At 38.8% G+C, this 27713-nt stretch overlaps 1 protein-coding gene across 1 annotated transcript in view; it reads left to right on the top strand.

Moving 5' to 3' along the window:
* Nucleotides 1–27713, top strand: part of NPAS3 (neuronal PAS domain protein 3) — a gene marked incomplete at its 5' end in the record, with an annotated part of 740467 nt that overhangs the window by 603967 nt on the left and 108787 nt on the right. Inside the window, one exon of the mRNA XM_058540352.1 lies at nucleotides 772–946. Coding sequence (XP_058396335.1) covers nucleotides 772–946 — 175 coding nt within the window. The remainder of the gene's footprint in view (nucleotides 1–771; nucleotides 947–27713) is intronic.

Genomic DNA, 27713 nt, shown 5'->3' with positions numbered 1-27713 from the left:
CTTCTGATACTTGAGATTTATTCTCTACCTTTAAAGTCAGCCTAATACAAAGAGTATACAAAATAAAACATTTTTTTTAAAAGCGCTCAAGGAGAGTTGAACTATGTATTTTATTAGATTGAAGGCAAAACAAGCTGATACCAGCAGGAAAAAAAAAAGGGCTGCTTCAGACCCCAGCTGACCTCTTTTGCATGGAAAATTCTCCATATGATTACAGAGCTAATGAGTAATATTTAATGAAAACATTATGCCTTTGCATATATTTGTAAGCAGTGCTTCTTCCATTTAAATTTACATAGAAATAAGCTGATATGTATACATACCCATCTTGGAAATCTGTGTATTTTAAGGAAAACACTCATCCGCTATCTCTGGCTGTTTCTATACAATGCCCAAACTTCTCAATAAGAAAACTGTAGAACTCAGTCAATCATCCAGTTGACACCAAACATGCAAGTATCTGATGATGCGTGGATAAAACAGCTGAAAGCCAGGCAGACTCATTCACATTTCACAGAATGTTTTGACTTTATGCAAACAACAGTGTATGAGAAAAAACTGGGGTAAACAATTGCTAAATAAATACATGTGAAAAAAAAATCATTCAACTTCAAGAACCCCTAAGCATTTGAGGATGAAGACAGAACCAGGATCGTTTCCGGGGCTGTGTATATTTTTTTTCTGCTCAGAACTTGAATCACAGTGGTGCTGAATTTGAAAAAGGAAAAGCCTGTGACACCTCTCTCTCCCACCCTTTCTCTTCTCCTCTAGGTGGAGCTGACAGGCAGCAGCGTCTTTGACTATGTCCACCCCGGGGACCACGTGGAGATGGCGGAGCAGCTGGGCATGAAGCTCCCGCCCGGGCGGGGGCTCCTCTCGCAGGGCACCGCTGAGGATGGAGCCAGCTCAGCATCTTCCTCCTCCCAGTCGGAGACGCCCGAGCCAGGTGGGAACTGCAATCCCAACACGTGGGTTGGTGAGCAGGACCTTTGCCAATGATTGCACTCAAGTCGCCAGTGTGAAGAGACTATAAATAGGTTTAACTGTATTTAACAATGCCATGCAGCTTTCTGTCCTGTGCAGTAATTACATAAGGATGAGATTTGAAAATAAGGAGACGTTTTAATAAGTATAATCCAGACATCTAATTTCAGTTGAACAATACACATGGAAGGTACTAATTCCTATAGTTTCCCTTTCAGATTACTGGAGGGAAAAGGTTCAGGTTTGGAAAGCCCTCCCCCTTTCATTGTTACCATGACTAAATGTAATGCATTTATTTATTATTCAGCAAAATTTATGGACTTTTTGAATATTAGCTTGTGGAGAATTAAAAGTATTAGAGACTTGCAGAAATCTTGGTTTCTTTTTTTTTTTTTTAAGCATCAGAAGGTACTTGAAAGATGTGAACAGATAAATTAAGGCTAAAAAGAAAACAGAAATGGCTACATTTTAAACTGCCTTTCCACCCTCAGTATTTAATTAGATCAATTGTATAGAGGAATGAACAGAGGTGACATTCCTCATTGGGATTCCTTCCAGGACTCTTATAGACTTTGCATTCAGAATGTTCCCATTTTCATTGTGTTGTACTGATGATAATTTAAGTATTAGGGGAAAATCCATTTATAAATTAAACAAAATGACTTGATATCCATCAGTCCCCTAGTTCATCAAGCTGTTCAAACACGGGGAAGATTGGCTGGTCGGCCTGGGTCTTCCGAGAGCGCTGGTAATTAGATCTGCGAAGGATTTATTCTGTGCTGATTGGGGCTTTAAATTAATTGAAGTTCCACATTTGTGGTTTTGTCCTTTTTGTACTTTTTTAGAGGAGATATTTCATATTCTTGTGTGGTGGAGTGCTTGGCCAAGCAGCAGTGGTTTAAATGTTAATTTTTCTCATGAGAAGTTTAAGATTTTTAATGAATCAAGGCCTGATTTGAAGTGCAAAGTTTTATTTGCTTACTTGGGAAATTATTTTTGCACTCTTTAAAGATGCTTGTACTTTACTTGATATGTTGTTTTAAAACAGATTTGCAACACAAAAGCATTTTATAGAAAGAAAACTGGAAAAAGCTATTTTAAGATTAATATTAAAATAACTCTACATACTTCCAAGAAAATACTTTAATTTGACCTCTTTAGAAATAAGCATGGTGTGTTTGCTCACACAGGAGGGAAAAAACATTCACCTCTTTTGGAGATATTTTAATTCCATCTAGAGCCAATTCATGTTTCCTCATTTAAGTTAACTGCAGCTTCTAGGGCATTATTCTGTAGCATTGGTGAGCATCCATCTCCAGTGAGCCCCGTGCATGAGTAAAGAGAGTATTTCAGGCTACTCTTTACCATTTAAAAGTGAAAATGATTTCGTTCAGGGGAGGGGGGAGTCAAGTATTCTTATATAATATCTCACCGACTTTACTGAATAGATATGTCACTGAGATCACTGGAACTGCTTTTTAGGCACTAGAATGTTCATATCTGGTCATATTTGAGAAGCAGCACGTGAACATAGTTTTCTACTCTTTCATTCTGGAGTTGGATTGGGGAGCCTGGGTTGCTCATGTCTCTTAAACACTCAGTGTGTAAGAATTCAAGTTTATAAATTCTTACACACTGGAATTTGTAATTCCAGTGGAATTACCTGGAATTACCAGGTAATTAAGGCCTGGAAAAGTGAAATTTGTTTACCTGAATCACAGACTCTCAAGTTGAGAAGGATCTTCAACGATCCTGTAATCCAACCTCCAACCTATGCAGCCATCCCTCTACAGCAAAACCTACAGATAACCTTTCATTCTCTGCTGGAACCTGCCCCTGATAGGCAGCTCACCGGCTTTCAAGGCTGCCCACTCCACTGGTAAGCAGCTCTAATAGAAAGTTATTCCTAATGTGGAGCCAAAATCTACTTTGCTGCAACTCCTCCCCACTGATCCAAGATCTGTCCTCTGGAACCACATTTCAGATTTACTCCTTCCTCCCCATCATAGTCTCTCAAATATGTGAAGTCAGATATTCCAAATTCTCCCTTCGTCCTGCCTTCCTTCTCCTTTCCAGGTTGAAGAGCTCTAATTCCACAATGGTTGTTCAGTGGCATGTTCCTAAGACCCTCACCACCCTAGTCACCCTCCCACTGGCTGTCCTTCAGTTTGATGGTGACCCTCTAAAACTATGGTTCTGAGAACTGGGTGCAGCCCTCTAGATGTATTCTGACTAGTACAAAGCAGAGGGACTGTGAGCTTTCTCAGTTGAGGCTACCATTCTTCTGTTAATGCAGCGTAAGGTTGAATTTGGTCCTCTTGGTAGCTAGACTACGCTGTTTGTTCATATTGAGCTTGATGTCTCCCCAAACACATGTTAAGGATGACTTGTCACTTGGAAGAGACTTGGGGAGAAAAAAAACCCATGGCCTGTAAACCAGTTCTGCTAAGATATCCTAAGCTAGAATCAAAATCAAACTAGTTTAAGACTGAATATAAGAATTATGATAAATCCCATGCCTTCTGTGAAGCACCAATATGCATGAAACAGCTCTAGGTACACTGTTAGAACTCAGTTCTCACTTAGCATCCTTTAATTCTGCATAGTAGGAGAATAACTTATCTTCTTTAACTGTTACCATCCTTCTCTTCTTTAAAGTTACTCTGTCATTTAACAATGAAGTGTGATTGAAAATTTACTTGAGTTTCTTTCCCCTGTCTCCCAGCCTTCCTTGAGCCATCCTAACTAGTAAAATTAAAAACTCTTTCTACCGTCCTTAACAACTTGGGCTCATGAGTGACAGCTGCGTAAGAAGAGTTTCTCTTCCTTGATGGTGAGTGTATCTCGTACCACTGGAGAATGTTAAACTGTCTTTGCCCTAAGAGTCTGTAGTGTGGGTATTTTCAGTCTTCGGCTTAAAAAGACAATTAGATTGACTGCTCAAATACTGAAAAGCAGTGTGTAGGGTGCTAAACCTTTAACTAAATATCTTCACTAATGCAGATCATTACTCCAAGGGAATTACTTTACAAGTTCATGTCAGGCAGTACATCCCAAAGCTGCTTATGTTTCTTAAAAGCTGAAAGAATTTTAACAAGATTTCCTAATTCTTAATAACATGAAGAAACATTTTTGAAGACTGTTGTTCATTGCATCATAATCTTTTAAACTCTGATAAAAGACAGATTCTTTTTTAAATAGTAGTATAATTTGGTTGGAAAAGGGATATCAATATGAGGTGATTATGAAAATGAAGGGTCTAGTAGGTATGGAGGTTTTCAGAAGCCCTGATGTGTTCAGTGTAGCATTACTAAGTGACTACACTCTAAATAACATTTGGCATTACAATAAAAGGAAATAAGTGAGTCAACCAGCATAAGAAGCAGTGACACTATGCCTTCATAGGAATTCTGTTTCTTTGAACTGCCAGCCCTGTGCCTGTCTTGTCTTGAACCAGTCTCGAGATAATGAGAAAAAAAAATCTGTTGACTGGACAGCAAATCCCCCCAAATATTTTATGTGTATGCACATTTATTAATAGTTCAGTAAATGTGATATTTCTTTTGGAAAAATCTCAAGGCAGGCATAAGAAAAATAAATGGGTGGCCTTGTTTAAAAAGTTCTCAAGTTCTAGAGCTCGTATTTAGGGGTTGATCCAAACGTTTGGGGAGAGATCGCTCTGTGCTGTCCTGCAGGCTTCTGCAGCGTGGGGAGCAGAGACCCTCCGGAACATGAGGTGTGGATGGTTCATTTTCTTTTTGTAATCCACTTGTATCTTTTTATTACTCTTAATGATTCTGTAATCTTGGGATTACGAGTGCTATCCTCTTTTTTTTAATAAATTTCAGTGTCACATCTTTTAAATGCTTAATAAACAGAAAAGCAGCTCTTTCAAGAAATCCTGGAGGAACTTGAAGAAATCTCCTATTTTGAAAACAAAGAGTAATATTCCTTAGGTTAGGTCATCAAACTGTTCTGTTTTACTTGCTCCTTCTTATTATTAAAACAGCTTGATTTTTTCCAATTATAAAATTCATGCTCATTGTGAAAGATTCAGAGAATGAAGAAAACAAAGAAGAAAGACTAACCAACATCCCACTACCCAAAAATAACCACTGTTCCTATGTATACAATAGATATCCTTCTAGATTTTATTTCTGTATACATGTATACGTATATAGGCATGTAGTGTGGTTTTTTGTTTGTTTGTTTGACTAAAATAAGACCATAACATACCTGCTTCTGGTAACCTGCTTCTGGTTAAGTGCTTTTTCACTTAACCTCACGGGCAACTTTCCCTGTTATGTTTCTCACTTTAACATAAAATTTCCTTTCTGTCTCTGGTGGTTTGTTTGCCACTAGCTAACAATCAGCTCCCAGCTGTAGGACCACTGTCAGGAGTAACATATGGTCCTACTTTGGAGAGAATTCAGCCAGGACAAGAGGGTCTTGCAGCGTGTTGAATGGGTGCGAGCTCATAGAGGGCGAAATCAATACTGCACCAGGATTTAGACAATTTAGCTAACTGTATGAGACAGTAGTTTTGGTGAAGAATAACTACAGCAGCATAATTAACCATTGGTTGTCAAAAATACAGGTTATTGTGTTTTGTCTGAAGTTTCAGGCAGATCGAGGCTGTTATGGGGGGTTACGATGATCATTGTAGTCATATGATCTTTATGCTATTATGCCTAATCTGTGTCTTGAATATTTTCAAGGCAAGCAAAATGGAAGCATGGGAGTCCTTGCCTGTGTGGAAATAATCTGCATTTTTCTACTTACGCCTCTGTGCTGTGGTACATTTGATCAGCTCCTGATTCTACAGGAACTCAATTCCTCTGAATTTATTAGATGATTTTCACAATAAGTAATATAATTAGAGGAACAAACGTTTACGAATAACAATAAAGAATGTAAAAATTTACCTGAGGATCAGATCAATATTTTATCTCAAAAACTACTTAGGTATGAGAGACACTTGTACTTTTAGGGGTGAATTATTTACTAGAGTATAAGGTTGGGAGGGGTCTTTGATTTTTCCTTTTTTCTTTTTTTGTATTGGTTCAAGTTTCCTATCAATGAACTGAATTGAGAAGTCAGGCAAGGGAAACCATCTTAGTCACCCCACATCCAACCTCAGTCCCCAGACAATGTGACTGTATCTACAGCACTTTCTGCTGTACTGCAAATGTCAAACAGAAGGTGTAATGGATTTAATATTAGCGCTGGCCAAGGTGTTGAGGGAGCTGTTAATAATGTCACTCCAGTTATTGATCTGAAGCCTTTAAAAATCAAAGAAAAGTGAGAGATCCTCTACTGGGGAAAGGCATACAGTGACTGGTTTTTATTGCCAATATATTTCTACATATAGAGTGGCAACTTTCTGGAATTATGTTATCACCATTAATCTCTGTGAGATTTTTGGAGCCATTATATGGTAAGATAATATCATGGAGACCGGTCCGCATGTTAATGCTAAAGGATCAGGCCAAGTTCTTTTAGAAATAAATAGAGCTTGATCATTAATGTGCGTGGTGACTACACCATTCATACAAGTTGTCAAATGACTGGAGGATTATTAGGACTAGATTTATTCGTGACGACAATGTTGGATCTACCAGAAGTGTAAAATACAAACTGTATGGTCACTAGGATGAGCTGTACTCCACATCTGCCTTTCTAAACTCTGCATACAAACCACGTAGTGACTCCCTTAAGATAGAAATGAATTTTGCTCTTACAGTTGGTGTACCTTTTCAGGAAACTGCTAATCCTTCAATCTGAATGGCAGTTTGTGTGCAATGAAATTCCTGCTTTCCATAGTCTCCAACTAATAAATGAAATTAAAATGTATAATTTATGTTGAATGTTTATCAAACTGTAAACACACATTTAGTTCCTTTCCATATTCATACAATATAAACGAAGATAAATTCATCAGATATGTACCATGGTTATCTCTGATGGATTGAATATGAAATGCATCTCTACTGTAGCTACAACAATGATCCAGACAAGTTCATGATTACCCCAGACTGGCCTGCCTCTTGTTAATACTCATGAGCACATGTATGTGTCAAATCTAATAGTCAGAAAGCAGCCTAACAAAAACTAATCTTTTCATAACCCAAAGAGATCATCATTTATGCATAAACTTAGCTTTTATCCAAAAATTATACATACAAAATTATTTATTTCCCTTAGCTATGTCATCATTATTTTGAAATGAAATAGGAATTATCTTTTGCCACTCCTGAATGAAGATGACGCATATACTCCAAAAACAAGCCAGGACTATTACAGGGACTGCCTTGCCGAACTCAAAATGCTTCTTTTGCCTCAAAAAAGCTACCTTGATGCAGTACCATTTTTTCATTGCAGAATGTAGGCTATTTTTAAATGTCGCCTTTATCCCCAGCAAAGCTAAACAAGATCACCAGGAACTGCCACAGGAAGGAATAAATATTTTCCAGTGCCCTCTTCTGGTAGGCAAGGCCTAGGCACACTTATCACCTTAACTGGTGTGTGCTCACACTTTTGTGTGCTTGTCTGGGTAGGATGGGAACATTTGCAAAGCAGCCTTGTACTTCTAGGATCTTGCCTCATGGAGCTAAAGAGAAGTCTGGTAAAATCTCTTCTTCCCACCGGGCTCTGCAGGCCCCTTACCTGAGCTCCGCCTTCCTGGCCAGCTCCCAGAACACACAGCTGCAGCACGACACATCCTCTGGGGCCTGACACTCTGACCTGTGAAAATCTGTGCTGGTGACTCACTCGGCTACAGAAGGGCAGCCTCCCTTTTGTTCCCAGAGAAGATGTTGGATCTCAGCTTAGTTCTGCATGCCATTCTGAAACTTTCTCTTCCAAAATTTAAATCACAGTGGTTATAACTCAAAAAAGTGCACTTTTATATAAACTAATATAATGATATTTGCAGGGTAGCAAATGGTTTGTTCAATAATAGCAGCACAGGCCTCTTATCAAAATACACAGTAGGTTCACTCAGTTTATATGTAGCAGTTTTTTTCTAAACCTTCTATTAAAGGTTTAGAAAATGAATTTTTTAAACCCATTATTTTTAACAGTTGTTTTATATAGCTTTCTAGGTCATAATTTTGACTTTCCTTTACCTATGGTGATAAGGGGTACATTTTCAGAGCTTCTAAAATGAAACCCAAGACAAGTTGTTAATGGATGACCTGTTCTTCCTCATTTATAAAAAAAATGTGGCTGTCTTTCTCATTAGATAATTAAAAATTATAGATTCTATTTCTATAACTCTTGCCTTGAACACAGCACAAGTTATTTGTTTTTAATGCATACCACTGCACAGAAATTTTGTCCCTGCTCAAATTACACCATTCTGAATTCTTCATCTGCGCTAAACAGCAGACTTAGGAAGGATCAGTTACCTGGCATTGACTCTGCTTTCCAGGGTGCACAGATCAGAAGAGCAGAACTGGCTGGAAACCATTTCCACCCCTAGTGAGCAATTTACTCATGATTGCTTGGGGAAAATATTGAAAATATTGCTTCTGTGTAAAGTTTGCAACTTCCAGTTGTCAGCTCTTTGCCAAGCAGTGATTCCCGAGTATGGCTTTAGAAGCAAAGCGTGCTCAGGCCACTGAGGTGGTGGTTGGCATTCAGATCCTGCTTGGTGTGTGCAGAGCACAAAAACCGCTAATTACAGAAGTTAATTCACACCCTGGCCTTCCGAGGCAGGTCAGTGTGTTATCCTTATTTTACAGATGGGGGAAAGTGATGCAAATTCTAAGTGGCTTGCCCCAAGCCACACAGGTTAGGTTAGCAGCCAAGATTAGAGTAAAGGATGAAGTATTAAGGTTGGAGTAGGTGGGAAGCCTAAGAACGAGATGGAACAAGGAGATAGGACCCTGGTAGGAATCTAACCAGAAGAACTTTCTCCAAGGGGCTTGTGAAGTCCAGAGAGAAACCTAACTATCCCCTAAGCACATATTTCATTGGGCTAAAACATCAATTTTTTTTAATATAACCTCACTTAGGACTAAAATCCTCCATCTAATCATTTCCTCTCTCTTCATCCCTACAGTGACACTCTTACCACAGTGAACAGTAGCATCTGAATCAATTATAGGCAAAATTCAGCCCTGAGTCCTGTGGTTCCCATTAGCTGCATGCCTTCTCAGCCAGGAACACAGCCAAAATTATCTCTATGAATTTGGTCTCTACTCTGCCTTGGCCAACTTTGAGCCAGGCTCTGTGCAACTTCCCAGGCTCTTCCTTTCAGAGCCAGTCTCCCAGGGCAGGCATGAGACGGAAAAAGAGCGGTAGCAGCAATAGGGCCCATCAGGAGGTGGTCATATCCTCCTGGACGTATCCACTCATGAAACACAATCATGATTTCTTGGGACCATGGGAAATATCACCCATCTTCTCTTAATTGACAGAATTAGCTTGAGAAGAGGGAAGAACTTGTGTCTTTTCTCTAGTTGTTATTAACTAGAGTGAATTCTCATTCAAGATCCAGGCCTATTTGATAATAGTGATTGTGTAGACTATTCAACAACCATTATTGCATGTCTGTCCTGTGTCAGACATTATACGAAGCACTGAGGAAACAAAGATAAAGCTCCTTGCCTTCCAGAAGCTGACCATCCTCTGTGGGGGATGGGTCATTAATACAATGCAGGAGTGTGATGATGATAATCAGGGGTGCTGTGGTATATGACTAGGGTAGCAGTCTTAGCAGAACTAGCTCAAGGTTGAAACTTCAACCCTGAAATTCACAGCCCAGACATGCATCGACTATGACCGTCAGGGACTTGGATGCACATCGTCAAAAGTTTTTTGTTTATTTGTTTATTTATTTAGATAGACTAAAAAATGCCTGCTGTATGACAGGTTCACAAGAATATCGTTCCTTAGACTGTTGATCTTTCTGCTCTGTAGGAGTGTTCTGAATGGGAGATATCCCCAAACTGCCTCCCTTCCACTTATAGTGGGCTGATTTGACTAACTGAAAATGCTAGCATTGGAAAACTATACAGACTCTTTTAGCTTTTTCTACTCAAGATATAACTTGTTGTGAATACTCTAACATTAATGATATTAAGAAATAGCTTTTATGGTTACCTGTATGTTCCAATTACAAGAGTAGGTGTGTTTTAAGTAATTTATTTCTCAAAATTACCCTAAACCAAAATTAGAGATGGTAAATGGCATGCCCCACACCAGAGTAGACTGTGGACCCAGGATTTGAACTCAGGCCACGTCTTTTGTTTTGAGCACTTTGCTAGGTGCTTACAGAGAACACAAGAGGCAGGAGATGTGACACTTGCCCTTAGAAACTGTCCATCATCAGAAGATTTAGACACAGTCAACAACCAGAGCAAAAGGAAGAACAATAGCACTGCTATCCTCAATTGAGGCATACAAGTGGCAAGTAGTGTAAGAAATCAGGGAGAGGCTCAGTGATTGTGGGTGGATTTGATGAAGAGGAGTGACTTGCATGCCCTGCACAAAAACTAACCTAAGAGAAAAGAGGTAGAGATGATCTTCCAGGAGACTCATAGCCAGTAGCACAGTGGGAGTGAGGACACTACATCTGGGAGGCAGGAAGGAGCCTGTCTTCCTCACTGAAGCAAAAGGCATGCTTATGTAGGATGGAGCCAGATCTTGGAGGAGCTGGAGTGCCAAGGAAAAGCATCTGAAATTGGTATGATAAGTTCTGAGTATAACCCATTGAACAGAGCAGTGACCCATTGAAAACATTGTTTTATCACTTGTAAATACAAAAATAAACTTTGAATTTGGAAGGATCCTCCCTTGAGGGTCATATCATACAACTATACATCATACATCATAATCTATATATCAACTTGAACTCCTGAATCCCTTATACAGTATAACTTCTAATATTCATTGAATGGTCGCCAAGTGCCAGGCACTGTGCTAAGCCCATTGTGTGCATTACTTCATTCATTCCTCACAAAGTATAATGAGGAAGGCACCATTCATTATTTTCCCCATTTTACAGATGAAGGAACTTAGAAAAGAACAACTTTTTAAAATTTAGGAAAATCGTACAGTTAGTAGATGGAGAGTCTAGGATTTGAAGCCAGCAGCCTGGCACCAGAGCTCCTATTCTCTACCATTCCACCAAGCTGCTTCTCAACATCCACCTAAAATAGTGTCCAACTCCTACCTGAGACTATCAGCTGAGGGCGCTCTCCATCCTTCCCAGCAGCTCTTGCTGGTACAATAGTCTTCCCAGTGTTATGTTGATTCCTGGCTGCAGGTGACTGACTTACATTCACTGGACTTAATACCTGATCCCTTATTTTTGCAAGAATGTGCAAGATGTGTTGAATAGAGCAGACTGGAAACAAAGGAAACCATTCAAGAGGCCATTTCTTTAATCCAGGAGTGAGCTAGTAGACCTTGAGAAGGAGAATTACCGAGAGGCTTTGCAGAGGAGGAAATGATTTGGAATTAAGATAAATATATAGAAAAAGGTAGTAATGTACCTTGTGGTCAGTCTTTAGCCAGGAGCTAATAGTTAATACTCTAGAAATTATGCAAGTCGCAAGTTTTCACATGAGTAGGATTGATGATACCATCTGTCTACTCTCGCTTTTTTATCAATTGGTAATAAAATCTGGAAAAATTTGAAAGTTACAAAATTACATATGCTATTGATCATGAAATATTAGGGTGTAAATTGCCTTAGAGTTCAAAACTGTTCCTCTTTATGGTTTATTAAAAGATATCATATGCCTTTTATAAAATCTGTCTGCTGGTCAGTGCCTCTCACTGGTTAGGTCAGGGACTGTCCTCTCCAAATAACAACACCAGTAAAGACAATGGTAAAATCAGGGACATCATAAGGAAATACAGCTTTACTCTCCCATGTCCAGCCATCTCTGTATTAAACACAGCAAGCGTTGATGTTGGAGGAAGATCAAAAGTCTGTTGATCTCTCAAATTACTGTTAGTCAAAATGAGACAGAAATGCATTTGGTAATATAAAAATGAATTAAAAACTTGACCAATATTTAAGGAAATACCTCCATTTCACAGAAGTAATATAAGAGTGTAAAAATAACACAAATCCAATAGTCTAGGTGTGTAAAATATTCATTCGTTTCTTCACTCGTTCAGTCATTATTTATTGCATGTGCATGGGCCAAGCTCTGTCCTAGATCCTGGGATATGCAAGTTATCAAGAAAGTCCTTGCTCTCACAGGACTTATATTCATGTAAACCATCTGTCCAAAAGAAATCAAAAGTATTCCTGTTGAAAGATTCAGTTAACAGAGCTTTCCATTTTATAAACAAGAGGTAAATCTATACGTCAGTTTGTAATGGACCAATTGGTCTGTTCTGCTTTCTAAAATGCAGAGCTGACACAGACTCTAAGCCACTACTTCCAAAATGAGTTCCTCATCATAACTTCTCTGTATGATGCCCTTTGAAAAAAGGGTCCCTCAGTTGAAGAGCAGAGGAAAAAGTTTCATAGCACATCATCTTGTTGGCAATTAACAGTGAACATTAACTTAGTGAAGATTTGAAATTTGTGTGATGGATAAGTCTATTTTTTTAAAAAATTAGCCTTTCCCGGGTCGGCCTCGTGGCTTGGCGGTTAAGTGTGCGCGCTCCGCTGCTGGTGGCCCGGGTTCAGATCCCGGGCGCGCACGGAGGCACCGCTTCTCTGGCCATGCTGAGGCCGAGTCCCATATACGGCAACTAGAAGGATGTGCAGCTATGACATACAACTATCTACTGGGGCTTTGGGGGGAAAAAAATAAATAAAAAAAAACAAAACAAAAAAAAACTAGCCTTTCCCAATTTATTTGACTATGGGAAAGTTTTTTTTTCAGAGAGGAACTCCTACTAACACCCCAGAATCACGTGATTAAGCACATGGTCTTTTTCCCGCTGACTGAAGGCCACTCTTCCCCATCATGCCAGTCTCTTCTTCCAAGACCCTCCTATGCAAGTAGGATCACAGGCAGGCTACTCAGCTCAGAAGTTCAATTACTCAGTTCCTTTGGTAGCTCTCCCAAATGTCTCTCATCAGTCCTCAGTGTGCCCTTCAAGCTTTCCTAAAGTTGAGCTCCTAGATGAATCTAGTGAGTAACTGAAAACTTTTAAGATAAGATCTGTCAGCTCCAGGTTTCACAGTTTTCAAGCAGCCCTGGGCTTGATCTGTAGGACCTCACATCCCTCTTCCGCCCTCTCGTCCCTGTTCTTCATTTACATCAGCAGAGCACAAAAGTCTTTGGTTTCCTACCCACCACAGCAATACCCCAATAGATTTTGGTGTAAGGATATGATTATGGCCATCCAGAGCTCTGTGCATTGCTCCCCTCCCCTGAGTGATAACCCCAACTAGTTACTATTGGTTGTAGATCCAAAAGCGTATGTCCGAGTGGTGGGGCAGGAGACACAGTATGGTGGTGTTAGGTTGTTTTCTCTGATTTATAGCAATTTAATTCAGTTGTACTGCTCATATTATAGATTTTAAAAATCTGTAGTCTGGTTAACTTGCAGGTTACCCTAATAACTGAGAGCTAATGACATATGTAGATGACAATCCTAACCCAAATTGTAGGACATACTCCCTATGTATTTGCAATTGCTACAGAAATAGTTTAAGAGTACAAAGTCTTGGAACCACGAAGCCTGTGTTCATGTGTTCACCACCTGGCTCTGTCACTTACTAGAAATGTGACCTTGAGCAAGTTAATTAACTTATATGTGCCTCAGTTTCCCCATTGTAAAATTTTAGCCTTTTGGTATAGATTGGAGAATAAGTTGGGAATAATCACCTGTTGGTTTTAACTTCAAGTGAATTAATAAATTAATATACCTTATAAGAATGTTGTGAGTTAATACATCTATAATGCTTAGAACAGTAGTATGACACATCTTACTTGTTCAGTGAGTATCATTATTATTATCAATTCTGTTGAGCTAAGCATTCTCTTATTACGAAAGTTATTCCTATGGAAGGCTGGCCAGGGAGTAGGTGACACAAAGTTGGCTTCTGTGCATGGAAGGCTTGAATTTGAGCTTCATTGACACCATGTTCCAGGTGTCTGACTAAAGGGCCCAGATTCTACATGGATCATAGTACCCACAAGGTGTGCTACTGAAAACACACACACATACTCACACACACCTTAAATGAGTCCTTTGGGGAAGAGTCCACTTAAGGGGAAAGACTCTTTGGAAATACATAATTTACCTTCCTCCAATCTTTCTAATGCACAGATTCTGTCATGCAGATTCACTTTTTTTTTTTGTATACTCAGTTTTCTTAAAGCATAAGAGAGGTGCATAATTCTTATTCTCAGAAGTTCATCCCACTGTTTCTAGATTCTGAACACCAAGATATGCCTGCTGACTTCCCCTTTTCTCAGGCTAGCTTGGAGACTGCCCAATTCCATTTTGGAATAGACTTCGATATTGGTCTCCAAGGGTTTGCAGCTTCTAGCCTGGCCTATTCAAATGTGTTCTGCTTATGACCCAATGATTTTGCCAGTGCACAGCGTATATGATGTGCTTGACTATTTTCCCTTTTTATCTGGCAGGGCCATTATGATGTGGCCACAGCCACAACATGGATTATGTCCACAAAAGACTAATTGTCCCAGCATTGGATGTCTCCAAAACCTAAGGCTTCTTTTACTGTCAAATCAGCTTTCTCGTACCTTGTGGTTTATGCTGGAGAACAGGGTGGAGGTACTCAGCTGTTGGTTTGAACTTTAAATGAATCAATTTATTTTGTGTAGGAGGGCTTCAGTTCATCACTAATCTTGAGAACTGAAATGAGTGTGGATTTGGTGGAAGGCTTCTCTTAAAACAAGAAAGATGCCCAGATGCCCTGGCCATAGGTACTATATATGGACTTAAATAGATAAATTAAGAAACTCATTTCACATAGGCCACCAAGCAGTCATGAGATGTTAATGACTTTTAGTCACTGCCAACCTGGACAAAATTCAAGCCAATGACCTATGGGTGAAAGGCTCTATATATCCCATTACCAATTCCCTGAGCCATCCTGTCGCCCCTGACAAGGAGTTTTATCATACCAGTAGAGTGCAGTATGATAATCCAAATTCCTATACCATCAGAAAATCTTCTTCTACTATTTAAAATAAATGAGCATTTGAAGAGAGGCAGAAGACCTAGTTCCTCAAATAAAAGAGCAATTGCAATAAAAATAAAACACTTTTGGAAGAAGGTTGATGTGTATACATACACACACATGCTTAGCATTGAGAGATTTTTTTTTTTTAAATTCCAATATTTTTTCATCATGTTTACTCCACTGCACATTTGATTCTGCCTCTGGATATTTAGTAAACTGGCATATCTTGGAGTTCCATTAAAAAAGTCATTAGTTTTTGTTTAACATTTGTGTAAAACTGATTCGTTAAACCCATGGTGCTTTCTTTCCTAGCTTGTTTTTAAGTGTCATAAATAAATGACTTCAATGTCCCGCAAGACAAATGTTCTTTAATCATCTAATGCACTCATTTATCCTAAGCCTTAACCTTAGTCCTAAATTAAGTCTGTTGCAAAAACATAACTTCATCAAAAAACACCCATCAATCCTACATGGTTTTGATAAGCGCATTTAAAAAACATAAACAATCAGACAGTTGTCAATCTGGGTGAAGCCCAGTCCCATTTAAGAGTTATTCACCAGGAGCTATATTTCATGCCCAGACCACCAATAGAATTGTAAAAGAGAATGGCTGGTATTTGGGCCTTTGCGGAGAGTTTGTATTGTGAAACTGGGGGGTGGGGATACAGTTTACAAGAATGTAAAGTGAAACAAAGACTAGACAAAGATAATCCCCATTCCACATCAGATACATGCTGTATTATTTGTTTTTGAAAAACTTAATATTTTGACAGTATTGTGAATGCATTAAAATTTCATGATCACATATTTAGTAAATTGCATGTCATGCCTTTGATTAATTTTCATTTGTTCATGGTCCTAAAAATCTGTCAAAGAATCTGGCTGCTCAGAGCTTACATATGAGTAATGATCACTGAAAGGTTTGGTGCAAGGAGAAACGAAGAGAAAGTTTAATGGAATAAACACTGAACTAAATTGGGTACTTAATACCTCATAACTAAGAACTCGCATAGTTGGGTGAAATCTTAGCTTTGACAGATTCCCAATTTAATTCTGAATAAATTCGTGTGTCTTTCGTTTACCAATGGTACCCTTTCATGGTAGGGCAAAGATAATCTTCGCGTTTTCCCACGAGCTTCCTTGGGTCCTGCAGAATTATTACCACAGGGCTCCTTAGAGCTCTTGGATCCTCCCCACCCTCCATTGGGGCTTTAAATTTTTTTTTAAAATAGATAAGAGCATTCAGCAAATAGCTAGATTGAGAATAAACTCAAAAATTATCACCAAGGCCCTTCCTCTGCCACAATTTGTCAAATCTGCTGATAGGAAACAAATTCTATTCATAAAGATTTTATTTGGAGGGGGGGTACTCTTGTGATTTGGTAGCAATTCAATTATAGTTTTGTGAGATAGTGAGCCCGGAGAGGGAATCCAGACTGACAAGAAATATGACAGGACAGTTACAGAGTGTTTATGCAATTAAACTTTCACTGACAATACCTGCAGAATGATGAATGCGTGGGCGGAGGTATGTGAGCGCAGGCAATGCCCCACAAGTATTGCCCATTTTTCATTATTATACAACTGTTCAGATCTTTCAAGAACAGCCTGAAGTGAGGTGGAAAAGAGAGTGCTGTTCTGCAGCATGTTAACCAAGTGCCTTTTTTTTTATTCCCTCCCTCCAACGGGTCTTGATGTGCCAGATGATAAAAGAACATCTATTTTAGAAAAATGTTTCAAAAAGATTACGATTTACCCTGAGCTTGACATATATTAATTTTGGATACCAAAAGAGGTTTTTATTCTTTTTTCTATCTGCAACTTTATATCACTTCCCAAACGATAGAATAGTGCATAATTAAACTGTTGGGTTATTCATTTTATGCAAGCAGGTGCAAAGGGCACTATAAAAGTAGGATTTTACTGATGGTAGATTAAGAAAGAAAGGAGAAACTTAAAAGCCTTTTGTAGAGAACCACAAAAGCTTACAGAAGAGATTAATTTGGCTGGGCAAAGTCTGTATTATTGTGCCTGAGTCTTCCAAGGATATATGAAATCAGGAAAGCTCCAGGATTTTCAGAACCTCTAAAAAACTATGTGGAATTTTTCAGATTGTTAACAACCCTTATTTGGGATCTTTATGTGAGACTGTCTGGTTTTAGTGTGATTTTTATTTTTTTAAACAAGCATTGAAAGTGTGTGGATGTCTTAAAAAGAGCTTTAATTTAATTTGTATAGACCTCACCTTGGCAAAATCAGCAGTGCCCAGAATAAGGCCTGAACCGATGGCAAAGTGAATTCCTCTCAGGACCCAGAGCTTGGATGATTCATTGTGGTGAGCTGAGGGAGAAAACACTTCCAGCCTGTGGCACAAAGAGGCAAAGGGTGGGAGCGAAAACCACGTGTCTTCGCCTGGTATTTACACATCTATTTAAATTAATGAGAATTTACTTGGGAAAAGGAAATGATTTCTCTTCTCAAACCATTCATTCATTCATTTGACCTCGCGTAAGCTGTTATTGATATTAATTTTTTGGTTTGGTTTTGTTTTGTTTAATGATTGTGGCTCCTTTGTTAACATTCATACCTGCTTTGGGGACGTTAAAAACCTTGCACTTTTACATAGAAATATTCAATTGTTATGACCAGCCTCCATTAACACTTCCTCTAGCTGAATCCAGACCCAAAGGCAGAGAGCTACAGTTGCATGCCTATCTAGGTGACCGTTCTCCTAAACTGAGTTTGTGAACCACAATAATGGGCAATAAGGCCCATGTGGAGATTGTTATAAATCAGACTCACATAGAGACTGTGTTTACGTGATCGCATCAGTTTGCTAAATTCAATGAAATAACTGGTCGCTTCGGTATCAGCAAAAATCAGTCAGTCTTATTTGTAGAAGAAGTGAGTTGACCATACATTTCCGTCAAAATGATCAGTTAAGAAATCTCATAGAAATCATGATCTAAATATAAGAGTTCCTTACAATTCCCTTTTACCAAAAAGCTACACTGTGTTACATCACCCCCAAAAAGACCTGATTTTGTTAGATGTGCTTTTTAATATGTGTTAAAATTGAAAGTTAAAAAAATATTGTCTTCACATTACTTAGGTGTTAAAATTACACAGTGGTGTTCCTTTATTTTCAAAAACCAAACCTAATCCTGTTAATTCAAAGTGAATAACAAACAGGACTAAGACTTTTTCCCAAGTTGTTACATTTATTCAACCTGCTTGTGTTTTGTTCTTCATCATAATTATTTCCAAGTCAAATCTGCACTGATTTCCTTGTGGACCCGCGTACCTCTGACTAACTTAAAGAATTGAGCTGGGATAATTCACACAATTCCTCAGGGGTCATGTTCACTGTTTTTTTTCAAGGACATTTTTATTACAAAGCTGATGAAATTTGCATATTAATTCATTTCTTTCAATTTTTTAAGATTAAATGTTGTCAACATGTATCAGTGCAAGGCTCTGACAGTGCTGATGAAATGGGTCAGTCAAGCTTGAACATTTAGAGTAATGCAGCCATCTGCAACCCCCTAGCCCCTTGTGGAGTTCTGTGCTACCATTGCAACTTGATTAAAAAAAAGTTTTACTCAATGCAGGATATTAAAACATTATCTAAGAAATGATATGTGTTAGTCTTTCCATTTACTCAGAAAGTGAATTTGACAACAAAATGGATCTAAGGAGCTCCTTGCTGACTTGGAGTTACTATTCTGTCAGTCTCAATTAAACTATAGTCAAAAAAGCCCCCCAAAAGTTTTAAATGTGGTGAAACGAACTTAGAAGAGAGGTGAGTTGAATGTTTCCTGTCCTGGTGAAATTTGATAGTTAGAGAGATGCTTCCCATTCTTATTCTAGGTAAGAAGTGAGAATGGTGAGGACTGACAGAATGTCAAGGTCTGTTGTAACTTACTTCCCAGAGTCCTCAGAGGTAGACCTGCCCCTCATTTTATACATCGCTAATAAACATGAATGCTCCTTGGTCACTTCTAAAGCCCTCACAAAATGGTACCAGTATTTACATTGAGATCTTCATTTCTGTCCACATATCCAACTTGAACACTAAGCTGTATTCATTTATCCAATTTCCTTACGGTCAAAAAACATACTTCCATCAGACGCTCTCAAAGAGCAAGATCACCTAATGAGAAACCCCTTAAGTGTTACATTGCCTTTCTATATCAGCCCCGATGGCCTTTCCAGATCATTTATTTCTCTGTGTCTGCTTTTTGGTAGAAGTTTCTTTGTGATGTACGTAATGCCCTTAATAGATTCCAAAGGCCTCGCAAAGAAAAATATCATGTGTCTGGCTGCTGAGTTTGGGTAGCAAGGAACCCTGCCACCGCATCACTTCAGATGGCCATCCCACTGATGGAAGTAGTACCTCCACAACATGAGAAGTTGCTGCCTGTTCCTTGAGGTTCTTCAGGGAAGCCCTCACAGAACCACATGACTCAACTTTTCAACTTCTGTCTCTGCTTGCAGATGGTCACCTCTGGGGAGCTTCTATAGTAGTTCACAATATTTAAAAAAAATAAAAAAGCATTTTCTTTGAATATAATTTATAGGTAAATCTGGGCATATACTACCCACAGTAGAGACTCTGGTTTTCGAGGTTCTTAGTCTTTAGCAATACATGTCCACTGGATAATTCCTGGGCAGAGCATTGTCCAATATATGTACCACACCATTAGCTAGACAAGTTTGTTTCCCAAAGTGAAAAAAAATACACTGCATAGTAAGAAGGGAGCAACAGAAAGAGAAGACAGTCTCAGAAATGATTTCATCTTGATTTTGAATTAAACTCCCAAACTCATATTGGATTGAAAAATCAAAATCAGACTTCACATTGTCGAGTTGGAAAATGTCAGATATGAAATATTTAAACTGTGGAATACAGTCTTCGACTTTGGGTTATAAAACTTTAATTTTGTGAGTTGGTAGCGCTCCAATAGTTCAATATTTTTAATTCTACAAATCCATGTTTATTAACTTTCAAGGTTTAAACAGTATCACCAAGTCTATTGAAACTAAATTATTCTGACCTGTGAGAGCTATAGGGTAGCTGTAATTTGTTTTCTATTTCTACATAAGTGACAAAGACAAAAGAAAGAACAAATAAAAGGAATTGATTGCCTCACAATCCCTTTTTATACTTTCAAAATGACCTCAAACTCTAGCCGATGATTAAAGCAAAGAGTCAAGCCTGCGGTTATGGTTGTGGACTTTTCCTACATAAGTCAGGGGGCGCTTAATACAGGGTCACCCCATGTTGTTAAACGGTTTCCGTAAGATGATTGCTAGGGAGTTAACTGTATTCCCTTCAAAGAAGAAACATTGCTTCTTATCTTCTCTTTATTTAGGAAATATGAACTGGGTATCCTTACAACAGTTTTAAAAACCTCTACCTCGATTTCATGATTAAAGAGGAATACCAAAATTAGTTGCTAATAACAGTGATAACTTTTCATCCTCCTCCGTCAGTACTCCTTTCTTGTGACTCCCCATGTGCTTCATCCCTATTCCTAGTGATCACCTAACATGTCACTGTTGATTTGTTGATTTATGCTAAATTTGTCCACACCTACTATGTGCTAAGTAAATGAAGTCCTTTAATGAGACAGCTGTGGTGTCACAGAAAGAACCCCACACCAGGAGAGAGAAACCCACCCTCCACTCCTGGTTCTGTCTACCGGCTGGCTCACCTTAAGCATGTTCTTAAACACTTTGAGCTGCGTTCTTCACCTGCAAAATGAAACTAGTATTTACTCATAGGGTTGTTGAGGGCATCACAGATATAATAAATATGAAAGTGCTTTAAAAAACCTGAAGTGTTTTAAACAGCTCAATAGGGTAACACATTTGGTAAATAGTACAGCACAAGTCTTTTGGGGTTATCTTGAGATTTTTCTGTTTTTGTAGGTGAACAATGGTCTCTTGGATTTTTCCACTCTAATGCCATATCCATAGCAGCTGCTGTTGACTTCCACATCCAAGTTAGATTATCCAACACAGTTTTGATGAAATTTATTCCTCCACCTAACTTAATCTGTACGTAATTTAGTTTACTGCCAGGGAAGGAAAGTACATTTGCTGTAAACCCAAAGTCCTGGTTGCTAGCTAGAAAATTCAGTATGTTTTGTTTATTGCTTTTGTTTCATATATAATGTATATGACTTTATGATGAGGAGTTACCCTTGCATCTGGAACCTGCTGAACATGCTCTACAAAAGCATCGCCTACTTCTGGGGTACCCAAATCAACTTGGAATACTAAGTTACTCTCTTAGGGGCTATTTTCTCTGCAAATGCATGAGCTTTGAGTGCATGTTTCTTTTTTAATGGTACATTCAGTGATGGGTCTTTCCTGGGCTTTACGAAGCTTTGTCTTTCTTCCACCTCATGTTTATGAAGCCAGCTACTGCTGTTCCGAGTCCGAAGTTCTCCAACTTTAGGGTGCAGGAGAATCTTGTTCAAAATGAAGATTCTTGTCGCCACCCCTGGATATCCGGATGCCTGGTTACATCAATGACTTTTCTGAGTCGTCTTTGTTATCTGTATCAACCTGCTTCCCATGTCTGTCAGACAGCGGTCCTGTTCACCTTCTCCAAAGGCAAAATTTGCTCCTGGGCAGCTTTGACTCACATAGCCAGAATTGACACAACAGATCACCCAGGGGGCCGGGTAAACTTTTGTTCTTGATTGGAGTTGTCGCACATTAGGGTGAACAGGTTTTGAATTGTGTATTCTCCACATTAGAAAAGCTTGCCTTCTTTTTTGACCTATAATTTACTTATGAGGAATGGGGAGAAGTTAAAGGCAATGTCTTTATGGCACCAATACAAATAAAAGTTCAATCTTTAATAATATGCTAGTGAAATAAGCAACTAACTCATTCTCCAAAAATAACCAGATCAGATTGAACCTTAATCAGTCATTTTAAGTGGCAATAGGGAAGTGCGGCAAACTGATACCCAAAATGATTGTGGAGAAGTATGCCTTAAAGTTGTAAATTATCCGCTAACTTACTGAAGCTTCATGAATAATGACATCAATCACATGTCCATGTGTACCAAAAACAGTAGAATTATCTTTTTTTCTCAATAATATCCTGATTTCTTTTTTTTTCTTTTTTTTAAATTCTACATGTGGATTGACACTTTATTTTTTTTAATTTTTATTTGCTGAGGAAGATTCACCCTGAGCTAACATCTGTTGCCGATCTTCCTCTTTTTTTTTTTGCTTGAGAAAGATTAGCCCTGAGCTAGCATCTGTGCCCATCTTCCTCTATTTTGTATGTGGGTCGCTGCCACAGCATGGCTGTAGCATGAGTGGTGTAAGTTCGTGCCTGGGATCTGAACCCATGAACCTGGGCCACCAAAGCAGAGCATGCCGAATTACTGCTACACTATGGGGCTGGCCCCAATAATATACTGATTTCTTTATATATGGATCTATTAATGGTGGTAAGTGACATTTTCATGAGAGATTGTAAAACTTGTTAAAGAATAGTGTAGTTAGTGCTTCAACCTAGCATAGACAGGGTAATTAGACATACTGGTTTTTCTCCTCAATGTGTCTTTCTCTCAAATGGGTACAATTACAATAAGTGACTATGAAACTTTCCATTCTGGAAGAAAGAACTCCCTATGCTTAATACTAAAGAAGAATGCCTTCTTTCTACTGTACTTCGAGTGAATAGAGACTCATTTTGCAACTCCCGCATCCCTCTATCTGGAAAGCCCCATGCCAGAGCAGTCCCTGGCATGGGGTTCTCGTGGGGCACCGAGATGGTAGATGACAAGTTACACAAGTCACCACTGAGTTACAATCACACTACTAGAAAGAACAACTCCAAGGTCAGGGTGATGGCCAGAGTTTCCAGAAGATAAAGAAATACTAAATGTTTTTATCTCCCTTTTTGATTAGGAAATAGCACAAAAGGAAGGATTTATTTTAATTACATGAGTAAGCAATCTGTGGCTTTTGCAATGAAAATGGGCAGTTTCTGTACTCTTTAGAAGGAGGAGGTAAAGTCTTGGTGATTTCATTCATCAAAGCTTAACTAGCTTCCAGAGCGAGATCTCATTAAAAGCTGCCGCCTCTCCGGCCCTCAGAAGGTGTTCCCAGGGCACTGCGGGAATATTTTATGTTGTAAAAAGAGTTATATTTCCCAAAGGAGATAAATCACATTTTTAAAACTTAAAGAAAATACTTTCTCATCATTATTAGTGTCCATATCCAGCTTGCTTTTCAGGTCATTCTGAATTGGTGGTACCCTATCCAAATGTTAGCTTTAAAACCTTAATTCCCTTCTTCAGATAGGTTTCACAAAGGAACCTCAAATATTCTAGTAGAATTTCCTATTTAAAATAAGCCTTTACGGAAAACTTTTACAAGAATATCCATTGTAACTTCTTTGCTATTGTAAAAATAAATAGAATCGATCTATAATTAATCCACAATGGGGACTTAACTAAATAAATGAAGTTATACCCATAGACTAAAATACTATGTTGCCATTAAAAATGATGTTGAGGGGGGCCGGCCCGTGGCATAGCGGTTAAGTGCACGCACTCTGCTGCGGTGGCCTGGGGTTCGGATCCCGGGCACGCACCAACACACCGCTTGTCAAGCCATGCTGTGGTGGTCCCATATAAAATGGAGGAAGATGGGCACGGATGTTAGCCCAGGGCCAGTCTTCCTCAGCAAAAAGAGGAGGATTGGCATCAGATATTAGCTCAAGGCTAATCTTCCTCACAAAAAAAAAAGGATGTTGAGGATATACATATTCAAATATGGAACAGGTTCCAAGCTATTAAGCAGAAAAAGGCAGGGGGCAGAACAACGTATATAGGTAGCTATCATTTGTGCACCAACAGAATAATTGCAGATATATGTACCGGCAAATGCAGAAAACATCTCTGCAGGGATAAATAAGAAACTGGGGACATGTAAGAAACTGCCTCTGGGAGAGATTCTAGGAAATTTGGGGTCAGAGTTGGGAGGAAGGCTTGTTTCACTGTATAACCTTCTATACTGCTTGTTTTGTTTGTTTTTTTTTTTAACTACGTGCTTGCTTAACTTTAGTTTTAATGTTTTTAGAAAATAATATTAACCATTCAAAGCTGGGATAATCAATGACTTATTTTAAAATAAATGTCATTAATTAAATTCAAGCAATTGAGTAAAAGGGAAATTTTTTAAATTATGCTTTTATATCACAGCAGATCCTTTTGTAATGAAAATAACCCTGCTAAATTGTAAATTTGCATTTACAATATGTCCTTTTTTCCTAAACTGAAGTGCTCTCTAAGTAAGTTCTGGGAGCTCAGGGAAATCCTTTGCACTGAATCACCAAGCAGTTAGCTCCACCAGTCTTGCAGACAGAAAGGGCGCCAGGAAAGTGGCTGCAGTCGTGGAAAGGAGAAAGCGAATCAGGGTGCAGCCCTGTGACCTCTGGCAACAAATAGCGCTCCATGTGAAACGGGCACTAATAGAACATTCGATGCTGACATCCTTTGCCTGAGCTAGAGTAATTAGAACTGTAATTCAGATTTGGGATTTTTCTCTGAGGTTTCACAGCTTATGAAGCCAGCAGAACAGGGTTATTAAATCATAGCCTGGTACCAAGTCAAAGGGATTCTTCTAAATGTATAAGACAGGGAAAATGCAAGCACCAGCTGAGCAGGCCTGTGGGTGAGGCGACGAACCCGTCCACGGCACAGCTAATGACCTGTTTTAGGGGCACAGCGCATATATTCCAAATAACAGGGGGGAAAGAATTCCAAATAGCTTAACATCATTAAACCGAAAATGCTATTGGATCCTTCCTCTGTGGCATCATAAAATCCCTTATCCAAGTGGAGAGGGGATATGCTTGCTGTAAATCATGGGAAGTTTATGCCACCCCAGATGCAAACTTCGCACTAACTTGTTCACTCTGGGGAAGGTTCATGGGTTTGCTTTGTTTGGGGGTTTGGCTTGTGTTTTCTTTAAAGCAATAATAGTCTTTGTAGGATGGCTGCCGTGTCAGCATTTATCTTGAACCTCGTGGATATGAGTTCTGACTGGAGTCACCTTTCTGACAAGTGTTACTGCGACTGTGTTTTATATCCCGGTTCAGAATGGTTTCTAATGATAATGCTCTGTCTACCTCGCTGCTTCACACTAAATTATAAATGCCACAGTGACAGGGCAAACGGCATCGGAGCGCAGAGCTCGGCTCCCTCTGTGTGATGTCAGTGCCTCCACCCTTCTGTGCCCGGAATCAGAAATGGGAAGCGAAGATATGCAAAACATTTGTGCTTAAAAATAATGTTCTGTCAGTTATTAAACAAGTGATATTTCATTTAATCAGCTCAAGGGATTATTTTAAATGAAAAGGCAGAGAGGATGATTTTATTAACACATTCCTGCCCTAGAGTCCTACTGTAATAATTCTTTACCTGCCTAAATTAAAAAGTTATAATTCAGTCTGTCTACAGGAAGAAGTTCTGGGTGATTGGATTTTATTAGTTCTTTGATTTTTAGTTGCTCACAAATGGAGGTAAAGGCTGAAAAGCTTATCCTATAGCAGTGAGAATGTTTTAGCTACTTAATAAATCACCTCTTCTCTAGACGGTGATTGTATCCAGGACTTATAAAGCAAGTGAGCTTCTGAATACAGGATTTTATCCAAATGGGGTCCGTCTGACAAATCCATTTATGTATTTGAACCTCACTGCAAGTCATTCCTCTGCATGTTTAAACCAATGTGGGAGACTTAGCTACTATCCCAAATATATTTCTAAATGTTATTTAATTGTCAATTACATATAAAGCACTCTGCTAGGATCTGGAGGAAGAAGAGATGAAGAGCTGAATAAAATCACATTTCTGGTCCTAATGGAGCTTGTAGGCTAGTAGGGGAGACATCCATCTAAACAAAGAATACAAGGGAGTCAGTGAAACAAAGGGCAGAGAAAAGAGAATGGAAGTAGCTGACTGGAAGGTTCAAATACCTACCCTGTCCCAGTGCAAGGAAGTGTAATCATTGTCACACCTTTTATGAATATGGTGTTTTTCAGTTCAGCAAGTATTTTCAAATACATGATCATGATTGCTCATTTGAGTTCCAAAACAATCCTGTGAGGTTAGGAGTGCATTATTTCCATTTTATAAATGAGAATACTGCAAGCAGAGAAATAAATAATTTTTGCCTGATCATTGATGTTATGATTTAAACCTGAACTTCAATTTCTGTCCCTATTAAAGCAAAGACTGCTAACCTGGGAATCTGTTTGGTCATCCCATGTCAAGGGGAACACTGCAACAAAACTGTGTGTACAGACAAAAGTGCATTGTTCTTGGGAAAAAAGTTAGCTCAAATTCTCATAGTGGACTATGATTCTAAAAGAGAATAAGAATTACTGTTTCAATAGAATCCTCCCTCAGTTTTTATATCTGGCTTTTCATTAATGTCACTGAATTATTTTTATTTTTCCCGGAGAACAGAGGACGTGTCATAAGAGTTGCAGTCTGCATGGTATTTAGACACAGCTCCACTCCCAGCTGCCTTTTGTCTCATTGATTTCTACACACGGAGTGTTGCAGCAGCTCCTTAAAGGCCTGTTCATTCACTTGTTCATTCATTCATTCACTTACGCGTTTGTTGAGTACCTAAGTGCTCCTGCTGAGTCAGTCTCTACCAAATAATTAGGTCATTAATTTGTTTATTCAACCCAAATTCTGTGTGCAAAGATCTTCTCCAGATGTTTTGAAGGATATAAAGATGAAAAAGAAATGAGACCTGCCCTCAAGGATCTTAAAATCTAGTAAGAGAAGGAAATTGAAAACAACTATAGAAGAAGGAAGACAAAATGAAGGTATTATGGTAGGAAGAAAGGTTATCAAACTGTCAGCCTTCTAGAGGGGATGTAAAAATAAACACAGGAGAACTTTCTGAAAGAGTGCTTAAAAGTGTATTTTGAGTTCCTTTCAGAAGTAGCTCTCTGGAAAGGATGTCCTTTATTCCATGTTAATTGTCATACTCTTCCAAATTCTCTTCAAACCTGCAAATGGTATTGGTCATCTAGTTACTGCTCCCACCCGCTATCAATAGTTATCTATGTCCCCTTGGGCAGAATTATCTTGGCTATAAAGAAGGAGGGAATTCAGCCAAAAATGCATTTGGTGGGAGAGTGGCTTTCTGTTGCATTTGGAACATACTCCTATCATTTTCACTCATTTTCGGTCCTTTTGATGGATCTCTCCAGTTGGAAAGAACTCAAAACCAATTTCAGTGCAGATGCAAATAATCCTAACAAATTATTCTATAAATACACCACAAATAGCTATACTTTGTGAGGTTAATAGCTCTTACTTATCAAATAAGGAAACTGAAAAACAGAAGCTGTGTCCATGTGAGGAAAGTGGATTGATGCTAAACCCAGAGATCTATTGGTTCTTCTGGTCAACATGACTATGCTACATACAATCTAGAAGAATCTTAACAGTCTAGGGTTGGCTCGTGATCCACAGGGATTCATATCTTTTTATTTTATTTTTTTTTCCCCCCAAAGCCCCAGTAGATAGTTGTATGT

The sequence above is a fragment of the Diceros bicornis genome, chromosome 5 (genome assembly GCF_020826845.1).
Source record: "Diceros bicornis minor isolate mBicDic1 chromosome 5, mDicBic1.mat.cur, whole genome shotgun sequence".
Lineage (NCBI taxonomy): Eukaryota > Metazoa > Chordata > Mammalia > Perissodactyla > Rhinocerotidae > Diceros > Diceros bicornis.
This window is presented reverse-complemented; position numbering and strand designations above follow the sequence as displayed.